This window comes from Salmo salar, chromosome 15 (genome assembly GCF_965601325.2).
Source record: "Salmo salar chromosome 15, fSalSal1, whole genome shotgun sequence".
NCBI classification, from domain to species: Eukaryota; Metazoa; Chordata; class Actinopteri; order Salmoniformes; family Salmonidae; genus Salmo; species Salmo salar.
The window spans coordinates 44,123,442-44,138,554 of NC_138305.1; the positions used below are offsets into that span (position 1 = coordinate 44,123,442).

Below are 15,113 nucleotides of genomic sequence, written 5' to 3' on the forward strand. Positions count from 1 at the left end.
TCAATAAGTGCTGATGAAGCGGGTTTAGGGGATATCTACCATCGGATATCTAAAATCAGGAAAAGGGGGTCAGCCTGACTGCTATTACAGTAGGTAGCCTAGTGGTTAGAGCGTTGGGCCAGTAACCGAAAGGTTGCTGGATCGAATCCCCGAGCTAGCAAGGTAAAAATATGTCGTTCTGCCCCTGAACAAGGTCGTTAACCCACTCTTCCCCCGTAGGCCGTCATTGTAATTAAGAATGTGTTCTTAACTGACTTGCGTAGTTAAATAAAGGTTATAAAAAATGTTATGACTAGATATTTGGTATGGACATCCAGGCAACATGAACATGTGCTATCTGAGGCTGTAAAAAAGTGGATACCTATTTTTATTTTAATATTCACCCTTCAGGCTGTTGGTTGATTCTGACTGTATGAAGTGCAAGCGCTCCTAAAATATGAGGTATGCAATGAATTTATTCCACCAACATTTTCCAAAGACTGTTAAAGCTGGTGTGAGTGTTTCTAGACATACTGTATCAATCCAGCATGGGATGAAAAAATTAGAGCAATATCAGTATGAGGGTTTTGGTGAAATTTTTAATGGGTTTCAAAGGCCCCATCTGGTGGCCACAACAAATATAACTGTGATCAGAAAGCTTTGAAGAACCTCTGCCATACTCTTCTTGAAACAGGTTTTGGAATTACAGTGTAGCCTGTTTCCCTAACTATTTGTATGTTTCCAGTGTCTCTTTCCGCTTGCTGACTGATAGTTCCCATAGGTTGGGGGTGATATGATGATACTTTATGACATTGTCAGTTTCTTCATTAAGTGACAGCTAGGTCCTTTTGTCCTTTACTCTAGTTCATAACAGTAGAAATTGTTTGCCATTTTTGGTGTGCAATCTGCTCAACCAGTAATACAATCCAGAACATAAACATGATATTCACAGGGATCGGTAGCAAGTCTAATTTGTTTTCCCTGTGGCACTCAACACTGATCTGTATTTATTAAAAACCCAGGGTCCTCTGCACTATTATTATCACTCATACATTAGTGCTGTCCTCAACGGATTCGCAGATGGAGTTGCTATGGCGACTCAGTGCCTGTCAGTCTAATGTCCTGTTGTGTCCTTGGTGGAGGAGAGTTTGTGTAACTCAGTTATTTTGCCAGAACACAGACCGACCATGGCCAGGCCAGAACAACCCACTCTGTGGATAGAGACTGTCTGATACAGATTGTGCTAAAAAAGGAAATGTGCACCGGATGGGGGGGAGTGTTGCCATGGAAACTACTGTAAGGATCCATCTCTAAATCATTGTGAATGACTGGCCAGTTAACTTTTAAACAAATAGTTAACAATCCATATAGATAAGACATTAGTCAAAATAAAAAGGGACTTGGATGCAATATCAGGCCTTTATCTAGATATATGGGTCCATCTTCCAATATTTGGTCATATAAGGTTGGATATGAGATGTATATTGGATAAAACAGTGTGATGGGTCTAGGCAATACATTCCAAAGAGCACAGGCATGTCTACATAGTCTACAATTAGATATTTATTGAAGTTACATTATAGGGGTTCAGATGGAAAAAGTCAAAAAAGACGGTGGCTGTTCTGATGCTGTTTGCGCAAGGCAACATTTGGCATTGGAAAGTTTTGATGGTGCATTGTCCTGAATAACCTTTCTACCTAGTCTTTGGTTATGCAGTAAATCTCTGTCTGTCCTCATCTGGTATACGACTTAAACATACTTCTACTGCACGCTACTTCAGATAAAACAGTATATAGACAAACAAAGCTGGATTGGATATCTCAACACAACCATAACACGAGGCACAGGGACTACAGTACTAACGCTCACAAAATGACACATTCGTCAGTTCAGCTAGTCTTCTTTGCATTCTTCTTTTTTGGCGTCTGCTTCTTGGCGGAGGGCTCTGGCTGTTTTGGGGTCTCTGGCTGGACTGGGGCAGCCATCTCTGCCTGTGCTGGTGCCTCCACCTGTGCTGGTACCTCTACTTGTGCTGGAGCCTCTGCTGGAGCCTGTGCTGGTGCCTTTGCATGTGCTGGAGCCTGTGCTGGTACCACTACTTGTGCTGGAGCCTGTGCTGGAGCCTGTGCTGGAGCCTGTGCTGGTGCCTTTACCTGTGCTGGTACCTCTACTTGTGCTGGAGCCTGTGCTGGAGCCTCTACCTGTGCTGGAACCTGTGCTGGTGCCTCTACTTGTGCTGGAGCCTGTGCTGGAGCCTGTGCTGGAGCCTCTACTTGTGCTGGAGCCTGTGCTGGTGCCTCTACTTGTGCTGTAGCCTGTGCTGGGTCCTCTACTTGTGCTGTAGCCTGTGCTGGTGCCTGTACTTGTGATGGTGCCACTACTTGTGCTGGAGCCTGTGCTGGTGCCTCTACCTGTGCTGGAGCCTGCGCTAGTGTCTCTACCTGTGCCGGAGCCTGCGCTGGTGCATCTGCATATGCTGGTTCTGGTTCCTCTGTATGTGCTGGTGCCTCTACCACTACCTTTACTGGGGCCTTTGTTGGTTCAGGGATCTTCTGGGCCTCAGCAGGTTCTGTAGACTCTGGCTCTTCCTCACTGTCAGAGTCATCGTCATCATCGTCTCCTGTGGACGGGGCCAGTAGGGAGGCTGCGAACTCCGCCAGCCTGTTCTGCTCAGCCCTCAGACGGGCCATCTCTTCTGTCATCTCTGGCTCCTCAATTATGTCCATGAGGCTGTGGACTGGTTCGGTGGCCACCTCCTGTGTCGCGTCCTTGGGTGTCCCCTCGGTGGCATCAGGCGTTTGGCGAATGCCTTTGATCTTGGAGTACAGGATCTTCCTCTCATCCTGGAGTGCTCGGCAGAGCCTCTCCAGCTTGTCAATCTTCACGACGAACATCTCATACTCATTCTCCTTCACAGTCCTCTGTGGAAAAGAGAGTCTAACTTGTTGTAGTGCATTTGAATAAAGTCTAACACTATTGCATGTGTTATAGATGAGTAATTTACCTCTTCAATCATCTCCGAGAGAGCCTTGTTAGTGCTCTCAAATCTGGTCTTCCAAACATTCGACTCTTTATCTAGTTTTTTCATCTTCTTTGTCATCTATGAAGCAAAATGTTTGTTGGGTTAAAATGTATCTGAAAATGTAACCATCATTCTGAATATGATTAATACAGAAGACAGTCCCTCCAACATATAGCTGTTTTCTCATTTCAGAATTATGTCGACCTTATATTACCTCCATGCACTTGGCTCTAAAAATAAAAAGTATATTTAAAGGAAGGATGATTTTATTTTAAGGATGCCACATACCTTCTCCATTTCATTTTTGAAGCTGGCGTACACATCGTTGCTCTTAGACAACGTAGTCTGGAACTCTTCAAACTTCTGGGAGTACAGAGCAAGCTGCAGAAAAACAGAGGGACAGTTAGGAGAGAACTCCAGAAATTGATTTCACATGTAGCATTCATATGCATCTATTCACCTCATGAACAATCAGATCTATGCTTTGAACCTTATTTGACCCCAGAAACAAATTTGCTATACTTTAGAAGGAGATGAGGTGAGGTGAGAGGAAGAGCCAGCCGGTTTCACCAAAGATTTAGTCATTCATGACTGACTCAAATATGTATATTTTCCCTGACAAGCAAGGCCACTCATTGTTGGTATGCCTTGCCTGGTTTCTTCATTGCTTCAGGGCCTAATTACAGAGAATTGCATTCCAAGTCCTAGGGCCCTCGGTGTGAATGCTCTACACTTAGCTGGCCAGGCAGCCTCCCTGGGCTTCCCTTTAGCAGTCCTCTGCTCAGTGTTGGCAGGGCTATGTTAATGAGCGGCTCTATAAATGTTTCAGTGGCAGTCGGTCCAGATAGAGTTAACAGGCTAATCTCCGGAGGCCCTCAGGGGAAACCACATCGCACACACGGCCAGTCTCCCATATTCAAACCTGTCTATCTGCTAGCCACCCCGTTGAGATCAACTGTCTTTATTTGAGAGTTACTGTTTTGGAACAAAAGCAAAACAACTGATTTGACATGCGCTATAAAAGAGGAAAGGCATTTGCTTGGTTATGTGTTGTATTTCAGAAAAGCTCACTTGATACAGATCAGTTTCTGCCTTACGTCTTTCTAATAGATTTTTCTTGCTGGCTGCGCTGCTTTAGCCGTTTCCTTGTGTGACCTAAATCTACGCCTGGTATCGTAGAGAAAAATAAGGTTGACATTCCTAGTTAATTGGATTGGAAATATGACATGGCCTGGTACAAATACATGATGAATCATATTGTCACGCCCTGATCTGTTTCACCTGTTCCTGTGATTGTTTCCACCCCCTCCAGGTGTCGCTTATTTTCCCCAGTGTATTTATCCCTGTGTTTCCTGTCTCTCTGTGCCAGTTCGTCTTGTATTTTAGTCAAGTCAACCAGTGTTTTTCCCGTACTCCTTTTACTATTCTCTTTTTGATAGTCCTCCCGGTTTTGACCCCTGCCTGACTCTGGACTACTTTCCCGCCTGCCTGATCATCCTACCTGCCTTGACCTTGATTCTGCCTGCCCTTCGGTACCTTTTGGACTCTGAACTGGTTTTGACCCTTTTGTATGTCCACGACCATTCTCTTGCAATCCCCTATTGGATTAATAAATATTGTAAGACTCCAATCATCTGCCTCCTGTGTCTGCATCTGGGTCTCGCCTTGTGTCATGATAATATAGGTACTGAAATGCAGTATTAACATAATTTGTTTTATTGTTACTTTGTCATTTGGGAGCCAGGGTAATGTTTCTACTGAGAAAACACAAGGCTTTAAATAATGGCAAGGTTTCTCTGCAATTAATTATAACCATATAAACTGTCAGCTATAATTTCTGAATCCAGCAGGGAAGCATTTATCTTTGTGCGTCAGACCAACTAATTTCATTGTATAATTTGCTTGCACCCATACAATAATTGTGCCACATCCAATAAACATAGCAGTTGTAATTGTATCATAATTTTACAATTGAATGATCAATGGTACTGGAGTATGTGGTACTGTGTGGCATTGCATCACATTTTTTAATATTCCCATGATGCTGTGTCATCCTGCTGGTTCAGGAAGAGGGAGTTTGTCACGACTTCCGCCGAAGTCGGTTCCTCTCCTCCACTCTCCTGTGCCTGACTTCGATGCACCAGCTACACTCACGTTTTGACAGAATTACATACCCACAAGATGGAGTCAGCAGGAGCCCCTGGTATAGGGGTCGAGGAGCACGTCCGGGAGCACACAGCGATTATTCATCACCTTGGCGCCACCATGGACCACGTCGTCCAGACGATGGACCACTGGGAGAGACAGAGAGTCCCTCCAGCGCCCTCCCCAGCACCACCGCGGGGAGAAGGAGATACGGCGTTGGACCATTTTGAGGATTTGAAGTGGTCTCTCCCAGTGGTCCATCGTCTGGACGACGCGGTCCATGGCAGCGCCGAGGCGGTGAATAATCGCCATATGTTCCCGGACGTGCTCCTCGACTCCTATACCAGGGGCACCTGCTCCTGCTGACTCCATCTTGTGGGTCTCTTTCATCTGAGGCAGGGGACGCGGAGCGCCCAGGAGTTCGCTATGGACTTTCGGACCCTGGGCGCGGGATGGAATGACAGGGCCCTGATTGACCACTATCGCTGCAGTTTGCGCGAGGACGTCTGTCGGGAGTTGGCCTGCAGGGACACCACCCTCACCTTCGACCAGCTGGTGGAACTGTCCATTCGGCTGGATAACCTGCTGGCCACCCGCGGACGTCCAGATAGGGGTCTGTCGGTTCCATCCCCAGCACCACCCCTCTGATGCCCATGGAGCTGGGAGGTTCTGCGCTCAGGGAGACCGGAGGAGGTACCGTCTCGTGCCACCGCTCTTTGTTACTTTTCCTGAGTTTTCCCCACATTCCCAGCATAAGGCCCTTGTCGATTCAGGCGCGGCTGGGAATATTATAGACAGATAATTCGGCCATAGTTTAGGGATCCCCATCGTTCCAGTGGCTATGCCCTTCCCAGTTCACGCCTTAGACAGTCGACCATTAGGGTCAGGGTTGATTAGGGAGGCCACCGCTCCTCTGGGCATGGTGACGCAGGGGGCCACATGGAGAGAATCAGTCTCTTCCTCATTGACTCTCCTGCGTTTCCCGCTAGGCCTACCCTGGTTAGCTTGTCATAACCCCACTGTTTCATGGCAATGGAGGGCTCTCACGGGATGGTCGCGAGAGTGCTCTGGGAGGTGTTTAGGGGTTTCCGTTGGTGCTACTACGGTGGAAAGTCCAGACCAGGTCTCCACCGTGCGCATTCCCCCTGAATATGCCGATTTGACTCTCGCCTTCTCCAAAAAGAAGGCGACTCAATTACCACCCCATCGACGGGGGGATTGTGCGATAAATCTCCTGGTAGACGCCGCACTTCCCAGGAGTCACGTGTATCCCCTGTCACAGACGGAGATGGTGGCTATGGAAACATATGTTTCCGAATCCCTGCGTCAAGGGTACATTCGGTCCTCCACTTCACCGGCCTCCTCGAGTTTCTTTTTTGTGAAGAAGAAGGAGGGAGGTCTGTGCCCGTGTATTGACTATCGAGGCCTAAATCAGATTACTGTGAGGTACAGTTACCCCGCTACCTCTTATCACCACTGCGATTAAGTCAATGCACGGGGTGCGCTTCTTCACCAAACTAAATCTCAGGAGCGCTTACAACCTGGTGCGTATCCGGGAGGGAGATGAGTGGAAGACGGCGTTCAGTACGACCTCAGGGCATTATGAGTACCTCGTCATGCCATACGGGTTGATGAATGCTCCGTCAGTCTTCCAAGCCTTTGTAGACAAGATTTTCAGGGACCTGCATGGGCAGGGTGTAGTTGTGTATATTGATGACATTCTGATATACTCCGCTACACGCGCCGAGCATGTGTCCCTGGTACGCAGGGTGCTGGGTCGACTGTTGGAGCATGACCTGTACGTCAAGGCTGAGAAATGCCTATTCTTCCAACAGTCCGTCTCCTTTCTAGGGTACCGCATTTCCACCTCAGGGGTGGAGATGGAGAGTGATCGCATTTCAGCCGTGCGTAATTGGCCGACTCCCACCACGGTAAAGAAGGTGCAGCGGTTTCTAGGGTTTGCCAATTACTACCGGAGGTTTATCCGGGGTTTTGGTCAGGTAGTGGCTCCCATTACCTTACTGCTGAAGGGGGGACCGGTATGTTTGCAGTGGTCGGCTGAGGCGGACAGGGCTTTTGGTCACCTGAGGGCTCTGTTTACCTTGGCTCCCGTGCTGGCCCATCCGGATCCCTCTTTGGCATTCATAGTGGAGGTGGACGCGCTCTCAGCGCTCGGGTACGCCACTGTGCCTTCTTCTCGAGGAAGCTCAGCCCGGCGGAGCGAAACTATGACGTGGGGGACCGGGAGCTGTTGGCTGTCATCAAATCTTTGAAGGCGTGGAGACATTGGCTTGAGGGGGCTAAACACCCTTTTATCATCTGGACTGACCACTGCAATCTGGAGTACATCCAGGCAGTGAGGAGACTGAACCCTCGCCAGGCAAGGTGGGCCATGTTTTTCACCCTTTTTGTTTTCACCCTTTTTGTTTTCACCCTTTCTTACAGACCAGGTTCCCAGAACATGAAGGCAGACGCACTGTCCCGGCTGTATGACACAGAGGAGTGGCCCATGGATCCGACCCCCATACTCCTGGCCTCCTGCCTGGTGGCGCCGGTAGTGTGGGAGCTGGATGCGGACATTGAGCAGGCGCTACGTGCAGAGCCCACTCCCCTCCAGTGTCCCGCTGGGTGTCTGTACGTTCCATCTGTTGTCCGTGACAGGCTGATCTATTGGGCCCACACGTCACCCTCCTCTGGTCATCCAGGCATCGGTCGGACGGTGCACTGTCTGAGGGTTTATGTTTCCTCCTGTTCGGTGTGTGCCCAGTGTAAGGCTCCTAGGCACCTTCCCAGAGGGAAGCTACACACCTTACCCGTTCCACAACGGCCTTGGTCACACCTGTCGGTGGATTTCCTTACCGATCTTCCTCCCTCACAGGGTCACACCACGATCCTGGTCGTTGTGGACCGGTTTTCTAAGTCCTGCCGTCTCCTCCCTCTGCCCGGTCTCCCTACGGCCCTACAGACTGTGGAGGCCTTATTTACACACGTCTTCCGGCACTACGGGGTGCCTGAGGATATAGTGTCTGATCGGGGTCCCCAGTTCACTTCGAGGGTCAGGAGGGCGTTCATGGAACGTCTGGGGGTCTCGATCAGCCTTACCTCGGGTTTTCACCCCGAGAGTAACGGGCAGGTGGAGAGAGTGAACAAGGATGTGGGTAGGTTTCTGAGGTCTTATTGCCAGGACCAACCGGGGGAGTGGGCGGCGTTCGTGCCCTGGGCAGAGATGGCCCAGAACTCGCTCCGCCACTCCTCCACTAACCTCTCCCCCTTCCAGTGCGTACTTGGGTACCAGCCGGTTCTGGCGCCTTGGCATCAGAGTCAGATCGAGGCTCCTGCGGTGGACGACAGGTTCAGGCGTGCGGAGGAGACATGGGACGCCGCTCATGTTCACCTTCAGCGGGCCGTGCTGCGCCAGAAAGCCAGCGCAGACCATCACCGCAGTGAGGCCCCGGTGTTCGCACCGGGGGACCGGTTCTGGCTCTTGACCTGAAACCTGCCCCTCCGCCTGCCCTGCCGGAAGCTGTGGCCGTGGTTTGTGGAGCCATTTAAAGTCCTGAGGAGATTGAACAAGGTTAGTTACAGGTTACAGCTTCCCCCCGATTACCGTATTAACGCCTCGTTCCATATGTCTCTCCTCAGGCCGGTGGTGGCTGGCCCGCTCCAGGAGTCTGAGGTGCGGGAGGTTCCTCCGCCCCTCTCTGGACATCGAGGGGGCCCCGGCATATTCCGTTCGCTCCATACTGGACTCGAGGCATCGGGCGAGGGGCCTTTAGTACCTCGTGGAGTGGGAGGGGTACAGTCTGGAGGAGATGCTGGGTTGCGGTGGAGGACGTGTTGGACCCTTCAATGCTGCAGGAGTTCCACCGTCTCCATCCGGATCGCCCTGCACCTCGCCCTCCGGGTCACCCCCGAAGCCGGTGTCGGCGAGCTGCTGGAGCTGCGCATCAAGGGGGGGTTGGTCCCTCTCCTTGTTCGGGCGGCGTTCCGTGGTCGACGTCACCGGTCTTCTAGCCATCACCGATCCACCTTTAATTTTTCATTTGTTTTGTCTTGTTTTCCCACACACCTGGTATTCATTCCCTCATTTTATGTCGTGTATTTAACCCTCTGTTCCCCCCCATGTCTGTGTGTGTAATTGTTTATTGTTGAGGTTGGCACGCTTCCGGCTGGTTTGCGCCGGGTTTATTTTATTACCCGTGCTTTGTGGCAGCCTGTACTTTGTACTTGTGTTTTTGTACTTTGTGCTGCCTCACTGGTTCGTTGGGCGTTTGTTTTGTGACGCAGTTGCGTTCTGTGCAAATTATTTCCTTAGTAAAGTGCTTTGTCCACTCATCTCTCCTGCGCCTGACTTCGATGCACCAGCTACACTCACCTTTTGACAGAGTTTCTCTTGCCTGCTGCTATCATGGGTATTATTGCTGCTCTGTACAGTACAGCTGACACATTTTCCTTTCATATCAAGTACCAAGTACATCAAGCCATATAGCCTAGTTATGAGAGGAGAATCTGATTTTTGATGGTCACTTTTGCCATTGTGAGGATATTGAAAAACGTTACTATAGATCCAAATTAACTTAATACAGTAAATACTGAAATATTAGTTGTCTTTAACACACATGGAGCAATCCAGAGGACCTTAATGGTAGGATTGGACTTGCCTTTCATAGGCTTGGCCCTGAAATAAATGTAGGGAATAAGGGTGTTTGGCACCACATTGGATATATTCACCTGAGCCTGCATGACAGTCTCTTGCTCTCTCAGAAGTTTAGCTTGTAGTTTCCACTCAGCTGCATGTACCAGTAACTGGTTAAAAACAAAACACACGTAAAGCACAAATTTACCTTTTTCTTCAACTGCAACTCTTGCTCCATCAATGTGTAGCATTTCTTTGTTTTGTCAATTGCCTCCCTAAGCAGCTAACAACAGAGACAGTGGATGGTTACAGTACTCATTTCTGTGAGCATCAAATACACAACAAACATGATTGGTTTTAAACTTAATACCGTTTATTAGACAAAAGTTACTCAACTATATTTACATTGCTTTACAGTACTTTGTGGGTAAGGTCAGTAAAAGTTGTGGTCCTGTGCGGCTCAGTTGGTTCCGCATTGCACTTGAAATGCCAGCATTGTGGGTTTGATTCCCATGGGGGACCAGTCTGAAAATGTATGCACTTGCTACTTTAAGTTGCTCTTGATAATAGTGTCTGCTAAATGACGAAAATGTAAGTACAGTGACTCACGTATTCCTTTTCTCTCTTGTGCTTCTCCTCGTCCTCCTGCAGCTGTGCATTAGCTTGCTCCAGTTTGGTATCAGACAGCTTCTGCTGCAGGTCATGGTGCTTGAAGATCTTCTCCAAGCTCTGAGTGATAAACAAGGTGAGATGACACACTAGATTAGACACTTAGTTTTGAGAAGGGCTTCTAAGACATTCTGTACAGGTTATGAATCCATCAATTAGGATACATTTCTCACACTTTCTAGGTTTCTAAAACCACCATTGCCATCCTGTCTGTCTATGACAAATTGTCATAAACATGCGCCTTGAAAAGTAATTAAGGCCACTGTTGTTTGTGCACAGTATTTAATTGGAAAGTTCAGACACGTTTTATGATGCCTGAGAGAACAGACAAAATGGTGGGTGGAGAACTAATAAAAACCTGGGACTTGAATTACAGTTTCACAATTAATAGGAGGACAGATGCAAAAGCCTTATTTTTTTTTTCTTAAGTATTGTCTTTTTCAGGATTACATTTACATTTGTCATTTTAGCAGACACTCTTATCCAGAGCGACTTACAGTAGTGAGTGCAATCATTTTCATACTTTTTCATACAACCCTCTCATAAAAGGGATTATTATTATCAGGGCACAAATTCTGATAAGAAAACTGACCCCAGATTAGTTCAATTAGGATAAATAATTGTTTCTATAGATATTATTTATTTTTCCGCATGAGACTAATCTATACTGCACAAAAATATAACAATTTCAAAAATGTAACTGAGTTACAGTTCATATAAGGAAATCAGTCAATTGAAATAAATAAATTAGGCCCTAATCTATGGACTTCACTTGAGTATGCAGGGGTGCAGCCATGGGGGACCACTTGGCATTCAGGCCCACCCATTGGGGAGCCAGGCCCAGCCAATCAGAATTAGTTTTTCCCCACAAAATGGCATTATTACAGACAGAAATACTCCTCAGCTCCCCCCACAACCCCCTCAGACAATCCCACAGGTGAAGAAGCCGGATGTGGAGGTCCTGGGCTGGTATAGTTACATGTGGTCTGCGGTTGTGAGGCCGGATGGACGTACTTCCAAATTCTCTAAAACGACATTGGAGGCAGCTTAGGGTCGAGAATTCATTTTTTTTACCCCCTTTTTTCTCCCCAATTTCATGGTATCCAATTGGTAGTTACAGTCTTGTCTCATCACTGCAACTCCCATACAGACTCAGGAGAGGCGAAGGTCAAGAGCCATGCATCCTCCAAAACACAACCCAACCTAGCCACACTGCTTCTTGACATAATGCACATCCAACCCGGAAGCCAGCCGTACCAATGTGTCAGAGGAAACACCGTACACCTGGCGACCTGGTCAGCGTACACTGTGCCCAGCCCACCACAGGAGTCGCTAGTGCACGATGAGACAAGGATATCCCTGCCGGCCAAACCCTCCCTAACCAAGACGACACTGGGCCAATTGTGCACCGCCCCATGGGCCTCCCGGTCACAGCCGGCTGCGACAGAGCCTGGGCTCAAACCCAGAATCTCTGGTGGCACAGCTAGCACTGCGATGCAGTGCCTTAGACCACTGCGCCACCCAGTAGGCAGGGTAGAGAAATTAACATTAAATTCTCTGGCAACAGTGCTGGTGGACATTCTTGCAGTCAGCATGCCAATTGCACATTCCCTCAAAACATGAGACCAGCGCTGTGGCATTGTGTTGTGACAAAACTGCACATTTTAAAGTGGCCTTTTATTGTCCCTAGCACAAGGTGCACCTGTGTAATGATCATGCTGTTTTAATCAGCTTCTTGATATGCCACACCTGTCAGGTGGATGGATTATTTTGGCAAAGGATAAATGCTCATTAACAGGGACATAAATAAGAAATACGCTTTTTGTGCGTATGGAGCATTTCTGGGATACATTTTTTTCAGCTCATGAAACATGGGACCAACACTTTACATGTTGCGTTTATATTTTTGTTCAGTGTATTTTCTTTACTATGGCAAATAGCCATATGTATAAACAGTGTGGAATAATCCACAATTTCTCTGCCAAAAGGAGAACATTTAATGTCCATCTGGAAATGAATCCATCTCAGCATTTAGCCAACTATCAAATGTCAACTTGTGTCCATTTTATGCAACTGCTGATGTCAGAATGGCTTGTTCATCATTGCAATGTGTGGTTCTAATCACTTATTTTAATAGGACACATTAGATGTTATTTTGATGTCAAATAATCACATCTCTTTCTGGCACGCTGCCTCTTAATTGTTTATGCTGACTACAACCAGCAGATGGCACTTGAGACAAATTACTAGAAACTCCACCAGTAAAAAAACAACAACAAATAAATAGGACATTTAAATCATGATGGTTTTTACACACCATTCCCAGCTGTGTATGTGAGCAGCAAAGCAGCAGCAGCAGCAGCCTCAGTGGCAACCAACTGCATGGCAGATCCTGGCTTTCGTATGTCACTTCAGGCTTGTCCTTTCCCTGATGTGTTGTATTGTATTTTTTATGGATTTATTTTATTTATTATGGCTGCTGCCAGGCAGCTACTCTTCCTGAGGTCCAAATTAAGGCAGTTATACAGCACCAGCACAAGGTTTGGACACACCTACTCATTCAAGAGTTTTTATTTATTTTTACTATTTTCTACATTGTAGAATAATATTGAAGACGTCATGAAATAACACAAATGAATCATGTAGTAACCAAAAAAGTGTTAAACAAATCAAAATATATTTTATATTTGAGATTCTTCAAAGTAGCCACCCTTTGCCTTGATGACAGTTTTGCACACTCTTGGCATTCTCTCAACCAGCTTCACGAGGAATGCTTTTGAAGGAGTTCCGACATATGCTGAGCACTTGTTGGCTGCTTTTCCTTCACTCTGTGGTCCAACTCAATCCAAACCATCTCAATTGGGTTGAGGTTGGGTGATTGAGGAGGCAAGGTCATCTGATGCAGCACTGCATCACTCTCTTTCTTGATTAAATAGCCCTTACACAGCCTGGAGGTGTGTTTTGCGTCATTGTCCTGTTGAAAAACAAATGATAGTCCCACTAAGCGCAACCCAGATGGGATGGCATATCGCTGCAGAATGCTGTGGTAGCCATGCTGATTAAGTGTGCCTTGAATTCTAAATAAATCTGACACACCTTGATCTGTTTTACCTGTCTTTGTGCTTGTCTCCACCCCCTCCAGGTGTCGCCCATCTGCCCCATTATCCCCTGTGTATTCATACCTGTGCTCACTGTTTGTCTGTTGCCAGTTCGTCTTGTCTCGTCAAACCTACCAGCGTTTCTCCCGTACCCCAGTTTTCTCTCCAGTCCCTGTTTTCTCGTTTTCCCGGTTTTTACCATTCTGCCTGCCCTGACCCTGAGCCTGCCTGCTGTTCTGTACCTTGTGACACTGCCCTGCATTACTGACGTCTGCCTGCCATTGACCTGTCGTTTGCCTGCCCCCTGTTTTTGTAATAAACTTTTATTACTTCAAACTGTCTGCATCTGGGTTTTATCCTGAGGTCTGATAAAATCACTGACCAGCAAAGCACCCTCACACCTTCATACCTCCTCCTTCCTGCTTCACGGTGGGAACCACACAAGCGGAGATCATCCGTTCACCTACTATGCGTCTGTCTCACAAAGACACGGTGGTTGGAACCAAAAATCTCAAATTTGGACTCTTCAGACCAAAGGACAGATTTCCACTGGTCTAATGTCCATTGCTTGTGTTTCTTGGCCCAAGCAAGTCTCTTCTTCTTATTGGTGTCCTTTAGTAGTGGTTTCTTTGCAGTAATTCAACCATGAAGGCCTGATTCACACAGTCTCCTCTGAACAGCTTATATTGATGTGTCTGTTACTTGAACTCTGTGAAGCATTTATTTGGGCTGCCATTTCTGATGCTGGTAAATCTAATGAACCTATCATCAGCAGCAGAGGTAACTCTGCATCTTCCTTTCCTGTGGCGGTCCTCATGAGAGCCAATTTCATCACTGTTCTTGATGGTTTTTGCGAATGCACTTGAAGAAACTTTCAAAGTTCTTGATATTTTCCAGATTGACTTCATGTCTTAAAGTAATGATGGACTATTTGCTATAATATGGAGTTGGTCTTTTACCAAATAGGGCTATCTTCTGAATACCACCCCTACTTACCATTTCTCCAAAAAGTACAATCTTTGTCCCCATGTGCAGTTGCAAACCGTAGTCTGGTTTATTTATGGCGGTTATTGAGCAGTGGCTTCTTCCTTGATGAGCGGCCTTTCAGGTTAAGTTGATATAGGACTCGTTTTACTGTGGATAGAGATACCGGTTTCCTCCAGCATCTTCACAAGGTCCTTTGCTGTTGTTCTGGGATTGATTTGCACTTTTCGCACCAAAGTACGTTCATCTCTAGAAGACAGAACACGTCTCCTTCCTGAGCGGTATGTCGGCTGCGTGGTCCTATGGTGTTAATACTTGCATACTATTGTTTGTACAGATGAACGTGGTACCTTCAGGCGTTTGGAAATTGCTCCCAATTATGAACCAGACTTGTGGATGTCTGCATTTTTTTCTTAAGTCTTGGCTGATTTCTTTTGATTTTCCCATGATGTCAAGCAAAGAGCCACTGAGTTTGAAGGTAGGCCTTGAAATACATCCACAGGTACACCTCCAATTCACTCAAATGATGTCAATTAGCCTATCAGAAGCTTCTAAAGCCATGACAATTTTCTGGAATTTT

The 15,113-nt window shown here is 47.1% G+C and overlaps 1 protein-coding gene across 2 annotated transcripts in view; it reads right to left on the minus strand.

Moving 5' to 3' along the window:
* Positions 1-558: 558 nt before the first annotated feature.
* Positions 559-15,113, minus strand: part of LOC100194672 (beta-taxilin) — a 37,509-nt gene continuing 22,954 nt past the window's right edge. The window contains exons 6-10 of one of the 2 annotated variants that reach the window (XM_014144466.3): positions 10,392-10,511; positions 9,878-9,952; positions 3,290-3,382; positions 2,984-3,079; positions 559-2,900 (exon numbers count right to left, since the gene is read on the minus strand). In XM_014144466.3, coding sequence (XP_013999941.1) covers positions 1,869-2,900; positions 2,984-3,079; positions 3,290-3,382; positions 9,878-9,952; positions 10,392-10,511 — 1,416 coding nt within the window. In that variant the 3' untranslated portion in view covers positions 559-1,868. Of the gene's footprint in view, positions 2,901-2,983; positions 3,080-3,289; positions 3,383-9,877; positions 9,953-9,990; positions 10,066-10,391; positions 10,512-15,113 lie in introns of both variants that reach the window. The other variant, XM_014144467.3, reaches the window with a different exon arrangement.